Source organism: Ammospiza caudacuta, chromosome 1, assembly GCF_027887145.1.
Source record: "Ammospiza caudacuta isolate bAmmCau1 chromosome 1, bAmmCau1.pri, whole genome shotgun sequence".
In the NCBI taxonomy this organism is placed as follows: Eukaryota; Metazoa; Chordata; class Aves; order Passeriformes; family Passerellidae; genus Ammospiza; species Ammospiza caudacuta.
The window spans coordinates 155,727,116-155,748,722 of record NC_080593.1 but is presented as its reverse complement, the minus strand read 5'-3'; the positions used below and the strand labels follow the sequence as shown (position 1 = coordinate 155,748,722).

Sequence of the window (21,607 nt, the reverse complement as noted above, 5' to 3'; positions counted from 1 at the left end):
AAATTTTTGGGTGAGGTTTGGGAGTTTTTAGGACCTTTGGGGATCATTTGGGATTTTTAGGGAAATTTGGGGAAATTTTTGGGTTTTGGGGGAATTTTTGGTGGAACTTTTGGTATTTTTTGGGATTTTTGGGGAATTTTTGGGAAGTTTTCTGGGGAATTTTGAAAGTTTTTAGGGATTTTTTTGGAATTTTTTGGTGAGGTTTGGGAGTTTTTCGGTGCCTTTGGGGATTTTTAGGGAAATTTGGGGAAATTTTGGGGGGAATTTTTGGAATTTTTGGTGGATTTTTTGGAATTTTTGGGGAATTTTTGGGAGGTTTTCTGGGGAATTTTGAAAGTTTTTCGGGAATTTTTTGGAAATTTTTAGGGAAATTTGGGGAAATTTTGGGAATTTGGGGGAATTTTGGGTGGAATTTTCTGGGGAATTTTGAAAGGTTTTAGGGAATTTTTTTGGAAATTTTGGTGGAATTTTTGGGATTTTTAGAGAATTTTTGGGAAGTTTTCTGGGGAATTTTGAAAGTTTTTAGGGAATTTTTGGGAAATTTTTAGGGAAATTTGGGGAAATTTTTGGGTTTTGTGGGAATTTTTGGGGAATTTTTGGGATTTTTTGGGGAATTTTTGGGATTTTTTGGGAAACTTTTGGGGAATTTTTGGGAAGTTTTCTGGGGAATTTTGAAAGTTTTTAGGGAATTTTTTGGATTTTTTTGGGTGAGGTTTGGGAGTTTTTTGGTACCTTTGGGGATTTTTAGGGGAATTTGGGGAAATTTTTGGGATTTTTTGGGATTTTTGGGGAATTTTTGGGAAGTTTTCTGGGGAATTTTGAAAGTTTTTAGGGAATTTTTGGGAAATTTTAAGGAAATTTGGGGAAATTTTTGGGATTTTGGGGAAATTTTGGAATTTTGGGAAAATTTTTGGGGAAATTTTCGGGTTTTGGGGGAATTTTTGGGGAATTTTTTGGAGGTTTTCTAGGGAATTTTGAAAGTTTTTAGGGAATTTTTGGGAAATTTTGGGATTTGGGGCAATTTTTGGGGAATTTTTGGGATTTTTTGGGAAACTTTTGGGGAATTTTTGGGAAGTTTTCTGGGGAATTTTGAAAGGTTTTAGGGAATTTTTGGGAAATTTTTAGGGAAATTTGGGGAAATTTTTGGGATTTTGGGAAAATTTTTGGGGAAATTTTCGGGTTTTGGGGGATTTTGGGGGAATTTTTGGTGGAATTTTGGGGAATTTTTGGGGAATTTTTTGGAGGTTTTCTGGGGAATTTTGAAAGTTTTTCGGGAATTTTTTGGAAATTTTTAGAGAAATTTGGGGAAATTTTGGGAATTTGGGGGAATTTTGGGTGGAATTTTCTGGGGAATTTTGAAAGGTTTTAGGGAATTTTTTTTGAAATTTTGGTGGAATTTTTGGGATTTTTAGAGAATTTTTGGGAAGTTTTCTGGGGAATTTTGAAAGTTTTTAGGGAATTTTTGGGAAATTTTTAGGGAAATTTGGGGAAATTTTTGGGATTTTGGGGAAATTTTGGAATTTTGGGAAAATTTTGGGGGAAATTTTCGGGTTTTGGGGGAATTTTTGGGGAATTTTTTGGAGGTTTTCTGGGGAATTTTGAAAGTTTTTAGGGAATTTTTTGGAAATTTTTAGGGAAATTTGGGGAAATTTTGGGAATTTGGGGGAATTTTTGGTGGAATTTTCTGGGGAATTTTGAAAGGTTTTAGGGAATTTTTTTGGAAATTTTGGTGGAATTTTTGGGATTTTTAGAGAATTTTTGGGAAGTTTTCTAGGGATTTTTGAAAGTTTTTAGGGAATTTTTTTGAAATTTTGGGATTTGGGGCAATTTTTGGGGAATTTTTGGGGAATTTTTGGGATTTTTTGGGAAATTTTTGGGGAATTTTTGGGAAGTTTTCTGGGGAATTTTGAAAGTTTTTAGGAATTTTTTGGAAATTTTTGGGTGAGGTTTGGGCGTTTTTCGGTACCTTTGGGGATTTTTAGGGAAATTTGGGGAAATTTTCGGATTTTGGGGGAATTTTTGGGATTTTTTGGAATTTTTTGGGAAGTTTTGGGAAGTTTTCTGGGGAATTTTGAAAGTTTTTGGGAATGTTTTGGAAATTTTTTGGTGAGGTTTGGGAATTTTTCGGTACCTTTGGGGATTTTTAGGGAAATTTGGGGAAATTTTTGGGGGAATTTTTGGAATTTTTGGTGGATTTTTTGGGATTTTTGGGGAATTTTTGGGAAGTTTTCTGGGGAATTTTGAAAGTTTTTTGGGATTTTTTGGAAATTTTTGGGTGAGGTTTGGGAGTTTTTAGGACCTTTGGGGATCATTTGGGATTTTTAGGGAAATTTGGGGAAATTCTTGGGTTTTGGGGGAATTTTTGGTGGAACTTTTGGTATTTTTTGGGATTTTTGGGGAATTTTTGGGAAGTTTTCTGGGGAATTTTGAAAGTTTTTAGGGATTTTTTTGGAATTTCTTGGTGAGGTTTGGGAGTTTTTCGGTGCCTTTGGGGATTTTTAGGGAAATTTGGGGAAATTTTCAGATTTTGGGGGAATTTTTGGTGGAATTTTTGGGATTTTTTTGGATTTTTGGGGAATTTTTGGGAAGTTTCCTGGGGAATTTTGAAAGTTTTTAGGGATTTTTTTGGAATTTTTTGGTGAGGTTTGGGAGTTTTTCGGTACCTTTGGGGATCGTTTGGGATGTTTAGGGAAATTTGGGGAAATTTTTGGGTTTTGGGGGAATTTTTGGTGGATTTTTTGGGATTTTTGGGGAATTTTTGGGGTGTTTTTGGGAAGTTTTCTGGGGAATTTTGAAAGTTTTTAGGGAATTTTTTGGAAATTTTTTGGTGGGGTTTTGGAGTTTTTCGGACCTTTGGGGATTGTTTGGGATTTTTAGGGAAATTTTGGAGATTTTGGGGGACATTTTGGTGGGTTTTGAGAGGTTTTTTTCTTTTGGGGAATTTTTAGGGAAATTTTGGGGAACTTTTGGGGATTGTTTTTAGGTTTTTGGGGATGTTTTTTATTGTTTTCAGGGGATATTTGGGGGGAAATTTGGGATTTTTTTCTGGGACCAAAAATGAGATAAACAATGGGAACAGCTGATGAGATTGGGAATGGGATCGGGATTGGGATCGGGGATTGGGATCAGGAATTGGGGTCAGGAATTGGGGTCAGGAATAAGATTGGGATCAGGAATAAGATTGGGATCAGGATTGGGAATTGGGATCAGGAATTGGGATTGGGATCGGGAATTGGGATCAGGAATTGGGGTCAGGAATTGGGGTCAGGAATAGAGCTGGGATTGGGATCAGGAATTGGGATCAGGAATAAGATTGGGATCAGGAATTGGGATCAGGATTAGGATTGGGATTGGGATTGGGAATTGGGATCAGGAATTGGGTTCAGGAATAGAACTGGGATTGGGATCAGGAATTAGATTGGGATTGGGATCAGGAATTAGATTGGGATCAGGAATAAGATTGGGATCAGGAATTGGGATCAGGAATTGGGATCAGGAATAGAACTGGGATTGGGATCAGGAATTAGATTGGGATTGGGATCAGGAATAAGATTGGGATCAGGAATTGGGATCAGGAATTGGGATTGGGATTGGGAATTGGGATCAGGAATTGGGTTCAGGAATAGAACTGGGATTGGAATCAGGAATTGGGATCAGGAATAGGATTGGGATCAGGAATGGGATTGGGATCAGGAATTGGGATCAGGAATGGGATTGGGATCAGGAATTGGGATCAGGAATTGGGATCAGGAATAGAACTGGGATTGGGATCAGGAATTAGATTGGGATTGGGATCAGGAATTAGATTGGGATTGGGATCAGGAATAAGATTGGGATCAGGAATTGGGATCAGGAATTGGGATCAGGAATAGGATTGGGATCAGGAATGGGATTGGGATCAGGGATTGGGATCAGGAATAAGATTGGGAACGGGATTGGGATCAGGAATAAAACCAGGAATAGGATTGGGATCAGGAATTGGGATCAGGAATAGGATTGGGATCAGGAATTGGGATCAGCAATACAGCTGGGATTGGGATCAGGAATGGGATTGGGATCAGGGATTGGGATCAGGAATTTGGATCAGGAATAGAGCTGGGATTGGGATCAGGAATAGGATTTGGATTGGGATTGGGAATTGGGATCAGGAATAAGATTGGGATCAGGAATTGGGATCGGGAATTGGCATCAGGAATTGGGATTGGGATCAGGAATAAGATTGGGAATGGGATTAGGATCAGGAATTGGGATCAGGAATAGAGCTGGGATTGGGATCAGGAATGGGATTGGGATCAGGGATTGGGATCAGGAATAGAGCTGGGATTGGGATCAGGAATAAGATTGGGATCAGGAATTGGGATCAGGAATTGGGATCAGGAATAGAGCTGGGATTGGGATCGGGAATTGGGATTGGGATCAGGAATAGAACTGGGATTGGGATCAGGAATAGGATTGGGACCAGGAATTGGGATCAGGAATGGGATTGGGGTCAGGGATTGAGAACAGGGATCAGGGATTGGGGTTGGGATCAGGAATGGGGCTGGGATCAGGGATTGAGAACAGGGACTGGGATTGGGATTGGGATTGGGGTCAGGGATTGAGATCAGGGATCAGGAATTGGGATTGGGATTGGGGTTGGCAATGGGATCAGGAATGGGATTGGGGTCAGGGATTGGGATCAGGATCAGGATCGGGATTGGGATCAGGAATGGGATGAGGGATCAGGAATGGGACCAGGATTTGAGACTGGGGATGGGATCAGGAACAGGGATTGGAATGTGAAGGAGATGGTGAATGAGGGGACAGAGTTGGAATTGAGATTGGGGTCAGGAATGGGATCAGGGATGGGATTGGGATTGGGATTGGGATCAGGATCACATTTAGGATCAGGGTCAGGATTGGGATCAGGATCACATTTAGGATCAGGATTAGGATTGGGATCAGGGTCACATTTAGGATCAGGGTCAGGATTGGGATCAGGATCACATTTAGGATCAGGGTCAGGATTGGGATCAGGATCACATTTAGGATCAGGGTCAGGATTGGGATCAGGATCACATTTAGGATCAGGATTAGGATTGGGATCAGGGTCACATTTAGGATCAGGGTTGGGATCAGGATCGCATTTAGGATCAGGATCAGGATTGGGACCAGGGTCACGTTTAGGATCAGGGTCAGGATTGGGATCAGGATCACATTTAGGATCAGGATCACATTTAGGATCAGGGTCACATTTAGGATCAGGGTCAGGATTGGGATCAGGGTCACATTTAGGATCAGGATCAGGGTTGGGATCAGGATCACATTTAGGATCAGGATTGGGATCAGGATCACATTTAGGATCAGGGTTGGGATCAGGATCGCATTTAGGATCAGGGTCAGGATTGGGATCAGGGTCACATTTAGGATCAGGATCAGGATTGGGACCAGGGTCACATTTAGGATCAGGATCAGGATCAGTATTTTCCCTCCCCAGACACCGTGTGTTTGCTGTTGTCCTGCGGAGCCGCCCTGGATGACCCCGGTGGGCCGGGCTGTGACGGGATCAGGATTGGGATCAGGATGAGGGTCACATTTAGGATCAGGATCGGGATCACACTTAGGATCAGGATCAGGAATGGGGTCGGGGTCAGGATCAGGATCACATTTAGGATCAGGAATAGGATCAATAATGGGGTTTTCCCTCCCCAGACATTGTGCATTTGCTGCTGTCCCATGGAGCCACCCTGGACAATCCCGGCGGCCCCAGCTGTGACGGGGTCAGGGTTGGGATCAAGACCGGGATCACATTTAGGATCAGGATCAGGATCACATTTAGGATCAGGATCACAGTTAGGATCAGGATCACATTTAGGATCAAGATCACAGTTAGGATCAGGAATGGGATCACATTTGGGATCAGGATCACATTTAGGATCAGGAATGGGATCACATTTGGGATCACATTTAGGATCTGGATCACATTTAGGATCAGGATCACATTTAGGATCAGAATCACGTTTAGGATCAGGAATGGGATCACATTTGGGATCCCATTTAGGATCAGGATCACATTTAGGATTTCTCTCTCTCCCCAGAGATCGTTCGGCTGCTGCTGTCTCACGGCGCCGCCCTGGACGACCCCGGTGGCCCCGGCTGTGAGGGGGTCAGGGTTGGGATCAGGATCAGGATTAGGATCAGGATCAGAATCAGGATCATGATCACGTTTAGGATCAGGATCACATTTAGGATCATTATCAGGATCACATTTAGGATCAGGATCACATTTAGGATCATAAATAGGATTTTTTCCCTCCCCAGAGATCGTTCGGCTGCTGCTGTCCCACGGCGCCGCCCTGGACGACCCCGGCGGGCCGGGCTGTGAGGGGGTCAGGGTTGGGATCAGGATCAGGATCAGGATCAGGATCACATTTAGGATCAGGATCACATTTAGGATCAGGATCACATTTAGGATCAGGATCAGGATCACATTTAGGATTTCTCTCTCTCCCCAGAGATCGTTCTGCTGCTGCTGTCTCACGGCGCCGCCCTGGACGACCGCGAGGGTCCCGGCTGTGAGGGGGTCAGGGTTGGGATCAGGATCAGGATCACATTTGGGATCAGGATCACATTTAGGATCAGGATCACATTTAGGACCAGGATCGCATTTAGGATCAGGAATGGGATCACATTTGGGATCACATTTAGGATCAGGATCACATTTGGGATCAGGATCACATTTAGGATCAGGATCAGGATCACATTTAGGATCAGGAATGGGATCACATTTGGGATCATTAATAGAATTTTTTCCCTCCCCAGAGATCGTTCGGCTGCTGCTGTCTCACAGCGCCGCCCTGGACGACCCCGGCGGGCCGGGCTGTGAGGGGGTCAGGGTTGGGATCAGGATCAGGATTAGGATCAGGATCAGAATCAGGATCATGATCACGTTTAGGATCAGGATCACATTTAGGATCATTATCAGGATCACATTTAGGATCAGGATCACATTTGGGATCATTAATAGAATTTTTTCCCTCCCCAGAGATCGTTCGGCTGCTGCTGTCTCACGGCGCCGCCCTGGACGACCCCGGCGGGCCGGGCTGTGAGGGGGTCAGGGTTGGGATCAGGAATGGGATCACATTTAGGATCAGGATCACATTCAGGATCAGGAATGGGATCACAGTTAGGATCAGGATCACATTTAGGATCAGGATCAGGATCACATTTAGGATCAGGATCAGGATCACATTTAGGATCAGGAATGGGATCACATTTAGGATCAGGAATGGGATCACAGGATCAGGAATGGGATCACATTTAGGATCAGGATCACATTTAGGATCAGGATCACATTTAGGGTCAGGATCACATTTAGGATCAGGATGACATTTAGGATTTCTCTCTCTGCCCAGACATTGTGCAGTTGCTGCTGTCTCACGGCGCCGCCCTGGACGACCCCAGTGGTCCGGGCTGTGAGGGGGTCAGGGTTGGGATCACATTTAGGATCAGGAATGGGATCCCATTTAGGATCAGGATCACATTTAGGATTTCTCTCTCTCCCCAGAGATCGTTCGGTTGCTGCTGTCTCACGGCGCCGCCCTGGACGTCCCCGGCGGGCCGGGCTGTGAGGGGGTCAGGGTTGGGATCAGGATCAGGATTAGGATCAGGAATGGGATCACATTTGGGATCCCATTTAGGATCAGGATGACATTTAGGATTTCTCTCTCTCCCCAGAGATCGTTCGGTTGCTGCTGTCCCACGGCGCCGCCCTGGACGACCCCGGCGGGCCGGGCTGTGAGGGGGTCAGGGTTGGGATCAGGATCAGGATCAGGATTAGGATCACATTTAGGATCAGGATCACATTTGGGATCAGGATCACATTTAGGATCAGGATCAGGATCATTAATAGGATTTTTTTCCCTCCCCAGAGATCGTTCGGCTGCTGCTGTCTCACGGCGCCGCCCTGGACGACCCCGGCGGGCCGGGCTGTGAGGGGGTCAGGGTTGGGATCAGGATCAGGATCACATTTGGGATCACATTTAGGATCGGGATCACATTTAGGATCAGGATCACATTTAGGATCAGGATCAGGGTCACATTTAGGGTCAGGATCACATTTAGGATCAAGATCACAGTTAGGATCAGGATCACATTTAGGATCAGGATCACATTTAAGATCAGGATCACATTTAGGATCAGGATCAGGATCATTAATAGGATTTTTTCCCTCCCCAGAGATCGTTCAGTTGCTGCTGTCTCACGGCGCCGCCCTGGACGACCCCGGTGGCCCCGGCTGTGAGGGGGTCAGGGTTGGGATCAGGATCACATTTAAGATCAGGATCACATTTAGGATCAGGATCAGGATCATTAATAGGATTTTTTCCCTCCCCAGAGATCGTTCGGCTGCTGCTGTCCCACGGCGCCGCCCTGGACGACCCCGGCGGGCCGGGCTGTGAGGGGGTCAGGGTTGGGATCAGGAATGGGATCACATTTAGGATCAGGATCACATTTAGGATCAGGATCACATTTAGGATCAGGATCACATTTAGGACCAGGATCGCATTTAGGATCAGGAATGGGATCACATTTGGGATCACATTTAGGATCAGGATCACATTTGGGATCAGGATCACATTTAGGATCAGGAATGGGATCACATTTGGGATCATTAATAGAATTTTTTCCCTCCCCAGAGATCGTTTGGCTGCTGCTGTCTCACAGCGCCGCCCTGGACGACCCCGGCGGGCCGGGCTGTGAGGGGGTCAGGGTTGGGATCAGGAATGGGATCACATTTAGGATCAGGATCACATTTAGGATCAGGAATGGGATCACATTTGGGATCACATTTAGGATCAGGATGACATTTCGGATTTCTCTCTCTCCCCAGAGATCGTTCGGCTGCTGCTGTCCACGGCGCCGCCCTGGACGACCCCGGCGGGCCGGGCTGTGAGGGGGTCAGGTTGGGATCAGGATCAGGATCAGGATTAGGATCACATTTAGGATCAGGATCACATTTAAGATCAGGATCAGGGTCACATTTAGGGTCAGGATCACATTTAGGATCAAGATCACAGTTAGGATCAGGATCACATTTAGGATCAGGATCACATTTAAGATCAGGATCCCATTTAGGATCAGGATCAGGATCATTAATAGGATTTTCCCTCCCCAGAGATCGTTCGGCTGCTGCTGTCTCACGGCGCCGCCCTGGACGACCCCGGCGGGCCGGGCTGTGAGGGGGTCAGGGTTGGGATCAGGATCAGGATTAGGATCAGGATCAGAATCAGGATCAGGATCACATTTAGGATCAGGATCACATTTAGGATCAGGATCAGGATCACATTTAGGATCAGGATCACATTTAGGATCATTAATAGGATTTTCCCTCCCCAGAGATCGTTCGGCTGCTGCTGTCCCACGGCGCCGCCCTGGACGACCCCGGCGGGCCGGGCTGTGAGGGCGTCACCCCCCTGCACGACGCGCTGGCCTCGGGGCGCTTTGCGGTGGCGCAGCTGCTGATCGGGAGCGGGGCCCGGCTGAGCGCCCGGAACGCGCGGGTGCGTGAGGGGAAGGACCCAAACGTGGCCCGGCTGCTGCGGAATCCTCTGGGGTTGTTTCCAATTTCTTGCCATTCTTTCAGGCCATTTTTCCCTCCTTTTTTCCACATTTTTAGCGATTTTTTTCAGCTTTTTTATCTGTATTTTGAGCAGTCTTTATGAGTTTATGGGTGTTTCTAAAGACGTTTTTTGTCTGTTGTTATTTGCATTTTTTTCTGATTTTTTTCTGATTTTTTTCTGAATTTTTTCTGATTATTTTTCTGATTTTTTTCTGATTTTTTTCTGACTTTTCAGTCTTTTCCTTAAGCTTTTTACTTTATTTTTGCTGAATTTCTTCCAATTTTTTAATGATTTTTTCAGATTTTTTCCCTGAATTTTTAACAGTCTTTGTGATTTTTAGGGATTTTAAAGACGTTTTTTGCCTGAATTTATTTGCATTTTTTTCTGATTTTTTTTTTCTGATTTTTTTTTCTGATTTTTTTTCTGAATTTTTTCTGATTTTTCCAGCTATTCTTCAGACTCTTCCTTAAGCTTTTTACTTTTTTTCTGAATTTCTCCGGATTTTTTAAGGATTTTTTCAGATTTTTTCAGATTTTTTTTCCTGAATTTTTAACAGTCTTTATGAATTTTTGGGGGGTTTTAAAGACGTTTTTTGTCTGATTTTATTTGCATTTTTTTCTGACTTTTTTCTGATTTTTTTCTGATTTTTCCAGATATTCTTCAGACTTTTCCTCAAGCTTTTTACTTCATATTTTCTGAATTTCTTCCGATTTTTTATGAATTTTTCCAGATTTATTTTCTGAATTTTTAACAGTCCTTGTGATTTTTTGGGAATTTTTAAAGACCTTTTTTGTCTGATTTTATTTGCATTTTTTTCTGTTTTTTAAGCAATTTTTTTTCTTTTTTTTTTTTTAATTCTTTTAAATTTTCTTCTGTTTTTTTGGAGATTTTTTAGGATTTTTCAGCCCTTTTGTCTGAATTTTTTGGGCAATTTTTTCTGGTTTTTTCTGAACTTTTACTTTTTTTTTTTTTTATTTCATTTTCCTGATTTTTTGGCGATTTTTATTGTATTATTTTAGATTTGTTTTTCCTCACCTTTTGGGCAATTTAATTGGATTTTTTAATAATTTCTCCTGATTTTTAGGGATTTCATTCTGATTTTTTTCAAGATTTTCCCCCCAGCTTTTGGGGGGATTTTAATCTGATTTTTCTTCAGAAAATTTTTTTAAAATTTTTTTAAAATTTCCCCGATTTTATTTTCCCCGAATATTTCACTGCTTAAAAAAATCCTTTTAACATTTTTGTCATTTAATATTTTCCGATATTTTTTTAGCATTTCTTCTCATTTGAAAACAATTTTTAAGATATTTTTATTTTTTCCCTTAGGATTCTGTCTGATTTTCATCCGATTTTTCAGGATTTTAATCCAATTTTAATCCAATTTAATCCAATTTTTCCATCAAAAACCGAATTATTTTTGGCATTTTTTTAACCAATACTTGACCATTTAAATTCTTCTTTTTTCCCCATTTTTTTCTTCATTTTTTTGCCATTTTATTGTAAATTTTCTGAATTTTTTGTCCTTTCCAGGGCCAGACCCCCCTGCAGACCCTCCAGGAGTGGCTGCAAAATTTTGGACCAGAATTGGACTCGGAAACCTGGGACAGCGCCCAGGAAACGCTCCAAATCCTCCTGGAAAAAGGTAAAAAAATTCAATTTATTGGGGTTTTTTGGAGGGAATTTCTTGGGAATTTCTTGGGAATTCAAAGAGATTTTTTCAGAATTTTTTTCGGATTTTTTTCTCCATTTTTTTGTATTTTTTCAGAATTTTTTTCAGACTTTTTTTCAGATTTTTTCGGATTTTTTTCTCCATTTTCTTGCATTTTTTTCAAAATTTTTCCCCATTTTTTTACAATTTTAAAAATAATTTTTCCTTCTTTTTTTGGGATTATTTTGAGATCATTTTAGATAATTATTCTATTTTTTTTCCTGATATTTCTTCGGATTTTTTCCCCGAGTTTTTCAGATTTATTTTTAATTTTTCTTCCTTAATTTTTTGAGGCTTTTTCTTTAATTGTAGCATTTTTTGTAATTATTTCTAAAGATTTTTTTCCATAGTTCTTTAATATTTTTTTTTCATAATTTTTAGGATTTTCCCCCTCATTTCTCGTGAATTTTTAAAAAATTTTTCCCAGATTTTTTAGGATCTTTCCCAGATTTTTAAAGGATTTTGGTTTTTTATTTTTCTGTATTTTTAAATGATTTTCTTGAGAGTTTCAAGGACAATTTTGGAATTTTAGGTGGAATTTTGGGGAGATTTTTGCAGGAATTTTATTTTTTTTTTCCATTTTTTCCTATTTTTTAAAATATTTTTTTCTAGATTTTTAAAATAATTTTTAAATTTTATTTTCACTTTTTATTGAGATTATTTAGGGATATTTATTACCTTTTTGAATTATATTTCATGGCATTTTAAATTTTTTTTTTCTGAATTTTGTTCTGATTTTTTTTTGTCTTTTTTTTTTTAAATTTGTTTTCCTGAACTTTTAAGGATTTCTTTTAAAATTTTGAGGATTTGTTAAAAAAATTATTCTTGAGGATTTTTTTCCAATTTTTTCCATATTTTTAAAATATTTTCCAGAATTTTTAGGCGTTTTCCCTCTCATTTTTTCTGATTTTTTCCAGATTTTTTGGAATTTTTTTAAATTTTTCCCAGATTTTTAGGACTTTTTCCACATTTTTTATGGATTTTGAGGTTTATTTTTGCTGGATTTTTTGGAGGATTTTATTCAGATTTTTTAGGGCATTTTGGGAATTTAAGGGGGAATTTTTGGGCATTTTAGTGGGAATTTTTGGGGGAATTTTGGGCCTGAGCTGGACTCACAAAACCCTAAAAATGCGCCTGGAAAAAGGTAAAAAAAATTAATTTTATTGGGAATTTACATGTATTTTATTGGGAATTAATCAGGGATTTATTGGGGATTTTTTTCAGACTTTTTAAAAATTTTTTTAGGGATTATTTCGATTTTTTTCCTGTTTATTTCAATTTTTTTTTTTCAGTATTTTTTCCTTTTTTAAAGAATTTTTTTAGGATTTTTAAATTTTCTTTTTTCCTTTTTATTGAGATTATTTTGAGATATTTTATTTTATTCTGATTTTTCTTGGAATTTTTTTGGACTTTTTTCTAGATTTTTTTTTATTTTTATCTTTTTTGTAAAATTTGTTTTCCTGAACTCTCAAGGATTTCTTGTGAAATTTTTAGGATTTTTGTAATTATTTTTAAGCATTTTTTCCAAATTTTTTGTATTTTTTAGGATTTTTCCCCTCATTTTCCCAAATATTTTCTGAATTTTCTTTCAAATTTTTCCCAGATTTTAAAGAAAATTTTCCAGATTTTTAAACCGATTTTTGGGGTTTTTCCCTGAATTTTTTCAGAATTTTCTCTGAAATTTTTGAGGGTTTTTTTTTTTAGTTTTTTTAAATTTTTCTTCAGGTTTTATTTTTAGATTTTTTTTGGAGAATTTTAAAAAGATTTTTAAAATATGCTTTGTCTCTTTAATAACATTTTCTTCGAATTTTTTTTAATTTTTAAAAATAAATTTTTTGATGATTGTTCCAGGATTTTTTGTGATTTGTAGGAAATTTTTTTTAGTATTTTTAAATTTTTTCCCTATTTTTTTTCTCTTTTTTGGAATTTTTTGGGTTTTTTGGGGGGGATTATTTTAGGATTTTTCAGAATTCTAAAAGGATTTTTTCCAATTTTTCATTTTTGATTTTTAACATTTATTTTCATATTAATTTGCAACAATTTTTTGCTTTTTATTTTTAAACTTTTCATTCAATTTTCTGGTTTATTTTCCTAACTTTTAACGTATTTTTTGGAAGTTTTTTTCTTGTGATTTTTAAAATAATTTTAAACAATTTCAGCAAATTTCTTTAAAAGTTTTTACAAATTTTTTCGGATTTTTCAGCTTCTTGTGATTTTTAAATAATTTGAAACAATTTCAGCATTTTTTTAATTTTTTTTTTTGATTTTTCAGCTTCTTGTGATTTTTAAACAATTTTAAACAATTTCAGCAATTTTTTTTTTTTTGATTTTTCAGCTTCTTGTGATTTTTATTATTTTAAAATTATTTTATTATTTAATTATTATTATTATTATTATTTTATTATTTTAAATTATTTTAAATAATTTTAAACAATTTCAGCAATTTTTTTTTGATTTTTCAGCTTCTTGTGATTTTTATTTGAAAATTATTTTATTATTTATTTTTTTATATTATTATTATTTTATTATTTTAAATTATTTTAAATTATTTTAAACAATTTCAGCAATTTCTTCTTTTGATTTTTCACCTTCTTGTGATTTTTACTTTTTAAAATTATTGTTTATATTATTATTATTATTATTATTATTATTATTATTATTATTATTATTATTATTATTATTATTATTATTTTATTTAAAATTATTTTACAAAATTTTAAACAATTTCAGCAATTTCTTTTTAAATTTTTTTTATTTTTTTTTTTAATTTTTCAGCCTTTTTTGACCTTTTTTTCCCCCATTTTTTCCCAATTTTTTCCCCTTTCCTTCCCCCTTTTTTTTTAATTTTCCCCAACCCCAAACCCCCCCAATTTCCCCCTGTAACCCCAATTTTTTTCCTTTTCCAGCCCCTCCCGAGGAGCCAGAGCAGCCCCAAATCCCCAATTGCAGCCCCAGCCGGAAACGCCAACGAACCCCAGACACCAAAAACGCCCAAAAAACCCAAAATCCCGGAAAATCCAGCACAGAAAATCCCGAAATTCCAGCAGAAAATTCACATTTTCCACCCAAAAATTCCAATGTTTTGCCTAAAAATTCCAATTTTTCGCCCGAAAATTCCAATTTTTGGCCTGAAAATTCCAATTTTTTGCCCCAAAATTGCAAACCTGCCCTGATCCCCGAGGAGGAGTTCCTGGCGCAGGAGGATTGGCTCGAGGACGATTTGGGGCCGTCCCGGAAAAAACCTCGCAGGAATTTTCGGGAATTCCGGGAAATTTGGGAGCCCAAAATTCCCAAAGGCAAAAATTCCCAAAATTTGGGCAATTCCGGGCCCAAAGTTGGATCAAATTCTGCGGAAATTCCAGGATTTGCTGGGCTTGCATCGAATTCTTCGGAAATTCCGGAATTTTCTGGGAATTCTGCGGAATTTTCTGGGGATTGTGCGGAAATTCCGGAATTTTCCGGGAATTCTTCGGAAGTTCCGGAACCTTCCGGGAATCCAAATCCGACGCTGAGGATCCGGATCCAGATCCAGGACGAGCTTTTCCTCATCCCCGTGGTGCCAAGGTCACAATTCTCATTTTTTTTCCGCAAAAAAATCACAAAAAAATCCCCCCAAATTCCCTAAAAATCCCCCGGAATTCCACAGAAAAATCCCCCAAAAATTCCAAAATAAACCCCAAAAGTTCCTTTCAAAATCCTGTAAAACATCTATAAAAAATCCCCCAAAAATTCCAAAATAAAACCCAAAAGTTCCTTTCAACATCCTCCAAAAAATCCCAAAAAATTCACCCAAAAACTCCCCAAAAAATTCAAAATGAAAGGTAAAAAAAGCCCCAAATTTCCCATAAAAACTCCCAAAAATTTCTCAAAAAAAAACTTCAATAAAATCCCATAAAAATTCCTAAAAAATAAAAACGCAATTCCTAAAAAAACCCCCAAGATTTCTTTAAAATCCACCCAAAATTCTTTAAAATTAACACAAAATTCACGTAAAAGCCTCCAAAAATTTGACAAAAATCTCCAAAATATTCTCAAAAATTCCAAAAACATTCCCAAAAAATTCCCCAAAAATTAAAAAAATTCTTAGAAAATGCAAAAATATCATCCCAAAAAATCTCTAAATCCAAAAATTCTCCAAAAATCCCCCAAATTTCCCTGGTAAATTCTAAAAAAAAATTCCCAAAAATTCACAGTAATTCCTTGAAAAAGTTCTGCAAAAATGTCCAAAAACCTCAAAATTCCCCAAAAAATTACCAAAAACTTCCCTTCAAAAAAAAACCCCAAAATTGCCTAAAAATCCCCCGGAATTTCACAGAAAAATCCCCCAAAAATTCCAAAATAAAACCCCAAAAGTTCCTTTCAAAATCCTCCAAAACATCTCTAAAAATTCACCCAAAAATTCCCCAAAAAATTCAAAATGAAAGGTAAAAAAAGCCCCAAATTTCCCATAAAAACTCCCAAAAATTTCTCCAAAAAAACTTCCATAAAATTCCATAAAAATTCCTAAAAAATTAAAGCACAATTCTTAAAAAAACCCCCAAGATTTCTTTAAAATTCACCCAAAATTCTTTAAAATTAACACAAAATTCACGGAAAAGCCTCCAAAAATTTGACAAAAATCTCCAAAATATTCTCATTCCGGAATTTTCTGGGAATTCTTCGGAATTTTCTGGGGATTGTGCGGAAATTCCGGAATTTTCCGGGAATTCTTCGGAAGTTCCGGAACCTTCCGGGAATCCAAATCCGACGCTGAGGATCCGGATCCAGATCCAGGACGAGCTTTTCCTCATCCCCGTGGTGCCAAGGTCACAATTCTCATTTTTTTTCCGCAAAAAAATCACAAAAAAAATCCCCCCAAATTCCCTAAAAATCCCCCGGAATTCCACAGAAAAATCCCCCAAAAATTCCAAAAAATTCTAAAAAAAATCCCAAAAGTTTACAAAAAAAATCCCAAAAAATTCCCAAAAAAATCCCCAAAAATTAAAAAAAATCCTAAAAATTCTGAAAAAAATCCCAAAAAATTCCAAAAAAAAAAAAAAAAAATCGCAAAGAATTCAAAAAAAAAATCCCAAAAAATTCCCCAAAAAATCCCAAAAATTTACCAAAAAATCCCCAAATTTCCAAAAAAATCCCAAAAATTTACAGAAAAAATCCCAAAAAAATTAAAAAAATAAATCCCAAAAAATTCCAAAAAAACCCCAAAGAATTAAAAAAAATTCCCAAAAAATTCCAAAAAACTCCAAAAAAATTACAGAAAAAATTCCAAAAAATTACAAAAAAAATCCCAAGAAATTCCAAAAAAAATCCCAAAAATTTACAGAAAAAAATCCCAAAAAAGTCCGTAAAATTTCAAAAAACATCCCCAAGAATTCCAAAAAACTCCTAAAAAATTCCCAAAAAAATCCTCAAAAATTCCCAAAAAAATCGCAAGAAATCCCAAAAAACTCCTAAAAAATTCCCAAAAATATCCCAAAAAATTACAAAAAATTCCAAAAAATTCTGAAAAAAATCCCAAAATTTCTGAAAGTCCCAAAAAATTCCAAAAAAAATCCCAAAATTTCTGAAAAAAATCCCAAAAATTAAAAAAAAATCCTGAAAATTCTGAAAAAAAAATCCCAAAAAATTAAAAAAAAAAATCCTAAAAAATTCCAAAAAAAATCACAAAAAATTACAAAAAAAATCCCAAAAATTCTGAAAAAAAATCCCAAAAATTCTGAAAAAAAATCTCAAAAATTCTGAAAAAAAATCCCCAAAATTCTGAAAAAAATCCCAAAAAATTCTGAAAAAAATCCCAAAAATTCTGAAAAAAATCCCCAAAATTGTGGAAAAAATCGCAAAAATTCTGAAAAAAAATCCCCAAAATTCTGGAAAAAAATCCCAAAAATTCTGGAAAAAAATTCCAAAAATTCTGAAAAAATCCCAAAATTTCTGAAAAAAATCCCAAAAATTTACAAAAAAATCCTAAAAAATTCTAAAAAAAAATCTCAAAAGTTCTGCAAAAAAATCTCCAAAATTCCGAAAAAAATCCCAAAAATTCTGAAAAAAAATCCCAAAAATTCTGAAAAAAATTCCCCAAAATTCTGAAAAAAAATCCCCAAAAATTCTGAAAAAAATCCCAAAAAATTACAAAAACTATCCCAAAAAATTACACAAAAAATCCCAAAAAATTACAAAAAAATCCCCAAAAAATCCCCAAAAATTCCCAAAAAATTTTTGAAAAATCCAAAAAAATTACAAAAACTATCCCAAAAAGTTCCAAAAAAAATCCCAAAAAATCCAAAAAAAATCCCAAAAAAATCCCAAAAAACTCCAAAAAAAATCCCAGAATTTCTGAAAAAAAAGTACCAAAAAATTAAAAAAAAAATCCCAAAAAATTACAAAAAAAATCCCAAAAAATTCCAGAAAAGATCTCTAAAAATTCCAAAGAAAATCTAAAAAATTCCAAAAAAAATCCCAAAAAATTACAAAAAAAATTTCAAAAAATTCTAAACAAAATCCCAAAAATTCTGAAAAATCCCAAAATTCTGAAAAAAATTCCAAAAATTCACAAAAAAAATTCCCAAAAAATTCTAAAAAAAATCTCAAAAATTCTGAAATAAAAATCCCTAAAATTCTGGAAAAAACCCCAAAAATTCTGAAATAAAAATCTCTAAAATTCTGAAAAAAAATCCCAAAAATTCTAAAAAAAACCCCCAAAATTCTGAAAAAAATCCCAAAAATTCTGAAAAAAATCCCAAGAAATTACAGAAAAAATCCCAAAATTTATGAAAAAAATCTCAAAAATTTACAAAAAAAATCCCAAAAAATTCTAAAAAAAATCTCAAAAATTCTGCAAAAAAATCTCCAAAATTCTGAAAAAAATCCCAAAAATTCTGAAAAAAAATCCCAAAAATTCTGAAAAAAAGTCCCCAAAATTCTGAAAAAAAATCCCAAAAATTCTGAAAAAAATCCCCAAAATTCTGGAAAAAATCCCAAAAATTCCGAAAAAAAATACCAAAAAATTCTGAAAAAAATCCCAAAAATTCTGAAAAAAATCCCCTAAATTGTGGAAAAAATCGCAAAAATTCTGAAAAAAAATCTCCAAAATTCCGAAAAAAATTCCAAAAATTTACAAAAAAATCCTAAAAAATTCTAAAAAAAAATCTCAAAAATTCTGCAAAAACATCCCAAAAATTCTGGAAAAAACCCCAAAAATTCTGAAATAAAAATCCCTAAAATTCTGGAAAAAAATCCCAAAAATTCTAAAAAAAACCCCAAAATTCTGAAAAAAATCCCCAAAATTCTGAAAAAAATCCCAAAAAATTACAGAAAAAATCCCAAAATTTCTGAAAAAAATCCCAAAAATTTACAAAAAAACCCTAAAAAATTCTAAAAAAAAATCTCAAAAATTCTGAAAAAAAATCTCCAAAATTCCGAAAAAATATCCCAAAAATTCTGACAAAAAATCCTAAAAAATTACAAAAAAAATCCCAAAAAATTCAAAAAAAAACCTGAAAAAACCGCCAAAAATCTACAGAAAAAATCCCACAAAATGTCAAAAAAATTCCGCAAAAATTGTATTTATTTCCCAGCCCCTCGCGCACCATCTCGTGGCTGTGCTGGGCGGCGTCGCAGCGTTTCTGCCGCGTTTCCGGAACGTTCCCCCGGCTGCGGCTGCGCAGGGCGGGGGCGCTGCTGGAGCCCCAGGACGGCGTCGGGGCCGCGCTCAGCGACGGAGACACGGTGGGGACAAAAAACCTCAGGACGCGCGCACCGCTCGGGCCTGGGGCATTTGGGGGGGGATTTGGGAATTTTGGGGGAAATTTGGGAATTTTGGGGGGGAAATTTGGGAATTTTCAGGGAATTTTGGGGGATTTTTGGGGGGAAATTTGGGAATTTTGGGGGAAATTTGGGAATTTTGGGGGGGAAATTTGGGAATTTTCAGGGAATTTTGGGGGATTTTTGGGGGGAAATTTGGGAATTTTGGGGGGAAATTTGGGAATTTTGGGGGGGAAATTTGGGAATTTTCAGGGAATTTTGGGGGATTTTTGGGGGGAAATTTGGGAATTTTGGGGGAAATTTGGGAATTTTGGGGGGGAAATTTGGGAATTTTCAGGGAATTTTGGGGGATTTTTGGGGGGAAATTTGGGAATTTTGGGGGGAAATTTGGGAATTTTTGGTGGATTTTCTGGGGGGAATTTGGGAATTTTGGGGGTTTTTTTGGGGGGAAATTTGGGAATTTTGGGGGAATTTTGGGGGAATTTTTGGGGGGAAATTTGGGAATTTTGGGGGATTTTTGGGGGGGGATTTGGGAATTTTTGGGGGAAATTTGGGGGTGATTTTTGGGGGGAAATTTGGGAATTTTGGGGGAATTTTTGGGGGGAAATTTGGGAATTTTGGGGTTTTTTTGGGGGGGGAAATTTGGGAATTTTGGGGGGAAATTTGGGAATTTTTTGGGGGAAATTTGGGGTGTTTTTGGGGGGGGAAATTTGGGAATTTTTGGTGGATTTTCTGGGGGGAATTTGGGAATTTTGGGGGTTTTTTGGGGGGGATTTGGGAATTTTTGGGGGAAATTTGGGAATTTTGGGGGGAAATTTGGGAATTTTCAGGGAATTTTGGGGGATTTTTGGGGGGAAATTTGGGAATTTTGGGGGAAATTTGGGAATTTTGGGGGGATTTTTGGGGGGGGATTTGGGAATTTTTGGGGGGAATTTTGGGGGGATTTTTGGGGGGAAATTTGGGAATTTTCAGGGAATTTTGGGGGATTTTTTGGGGGGAAATTTGGGAATTTTGGGGGGGAATTTGGGAATTTTTTGGGGGAAATTTGGGGTGTTTTTGGGGGGGGAAATTTGGGAATTTTTGGTGGATTTTCTGGGGGGAATTTGGGAATTTTGGGGGTTTTTTTGGGGGGGATTTGGGAATTTTTGGGGAATTTTTGGAGGGAAATTTGGGAATTTTCAGGGAATTTTGGGGGATTTTTGGGGGGAAATTTGGGAATTTTGGGGGAATTTGGGAATTTTGGGGGGATTTTTGGGGGGGGATTTGGGAATTTTGGGGGAAATGTGGGAATTTTTGGGGAATTTTTGGGGGGAAATTTGGGAATTTTCAGGGAATTTTGGGGGATTTTTGGGGGGAAATTTGGGAATTTTGGGGGGATTTTTGGGGGGAAATTTGGGAATTTTTTGGGGGAAATTTGGGGTGTTTTTGGGGGGGGAAATTTGGGAATTTTTGGTGGATTTTCTGGGGGGAATTTGGGAATTTTGGGGTTTTTTTTGGGGGGGGATTTGGGAATTTTTGGGGAAAATTTGGGAATTTTTGGGGGTTTTTTGGGGGGGAAATTTGGGAATTTTCAGGGAATTTTGGGGGGAAATTTGGGAATTTTGGGGGGATTTTTGGGAGGAAATTTGGGAATTTTTTGGGGGAAATTTGGGGTGTTTTTGGGGGGGAAATTTGGGAATTTTTGGTGGATTTTCTGGGGGGAATTTGGGAATTTTGGGGGTTTTTTTGGGGGGGGATTTGGGAATTTTGGGGGAAATTTGGGAATTTTTGGGGGGAAATTTGGGAATTTTCAGGGAATTTTGGGGGATTTTTGGGGGGAAATTTGGGAATTTTGGGGGGAAATTTGGGAATTTTTTGGGGGAAATTTGGGGTGTTTTTGGGGGGGAAATTTGGGAATTTTTGGTGGATTTTCTGGGGGGAATTTGGGAATTTTGGGGGTTTTTTGGGGGGGGATTTGGGAATTTTTGGGGGAAATTTGGGAATTTTTGGGGGATTTTTGGGGGAAATTTGGGAATTTTCAGGGAATTTTGGGAGATTTTTGGGGGGAAATTTGGGAATTTTGGGGAGATTTTAGGGGGGAAATCTGGGAATTTTTTGGGGGAAATTTGGGGTGTTTTTGGGGGGGGAAATTTGGGAATTTTTGGTGGATTTTCTGGGGGGAATTTGGGAATTTTGGGGGATTTTTGGGGGGAAATTTGGGAATTTTGGGGGGAAATTTGGGAATTTTTTGGGGGAAATTTGGGGTGTTTTTGGGGGGGGAAATTTGGGAATTTTTGGTGGATTTTCTGGGGGGAATTTGGGAATTTTGGGGGTTTTTTTGGGGGGGGATTTGGGAATTTTGGGGGAAATTTGGGAATTTTTGGGGGGAAATTTGGGAATTTTCAGGGAATTTTGGGGGATTTTTGGGGGGAAATTTGGGAATTTTTTGGGGGAAATTTGGGGTGTTTTTGGGGGGGGAAATTTGGGAATTTTTGGTGGATTTTCTGGGGGGAATTTGGGAATTTTAGGGGTTTTTTTGGGGGGGGATTTGGGAATTTTTGGG

At 37.4% G+C, this 21,607-nt stretch overlaps 1 protein-coding gene across 1 annotated transcript in view; it reads left to right on the top strand.

The window, feature by feature from the left end:
* The window catches only part of TONSL (tonsoku like, DNA repair protein), a 113,040-nt gene that overhangs the window by 64,406 nt on the left and 27,027 nt on the right, over window positions 1-21,607 (top strand). The window contains exons 23-26 of the mRNA XM_058812454.1: window positions 9,376-9,539; window positions 11,130-11,241; window positions 14,214-14,871; window positions 18,879-19,029. Of these exons, the coding sequence (XP_058668437.1) occupies window positions 9,376-9,539; window positions 11,130-11,241; window positions 14,214-14,871; window positions 18,879-19,029 (1,085 nt within the window). The remainder of the gene's footprint in view (window positions 1-9,375; window positions 9,540-11,129; window positions 11,242-14,213; window positions 14,872-18,878; window positions 19,030-21,607) is intronic.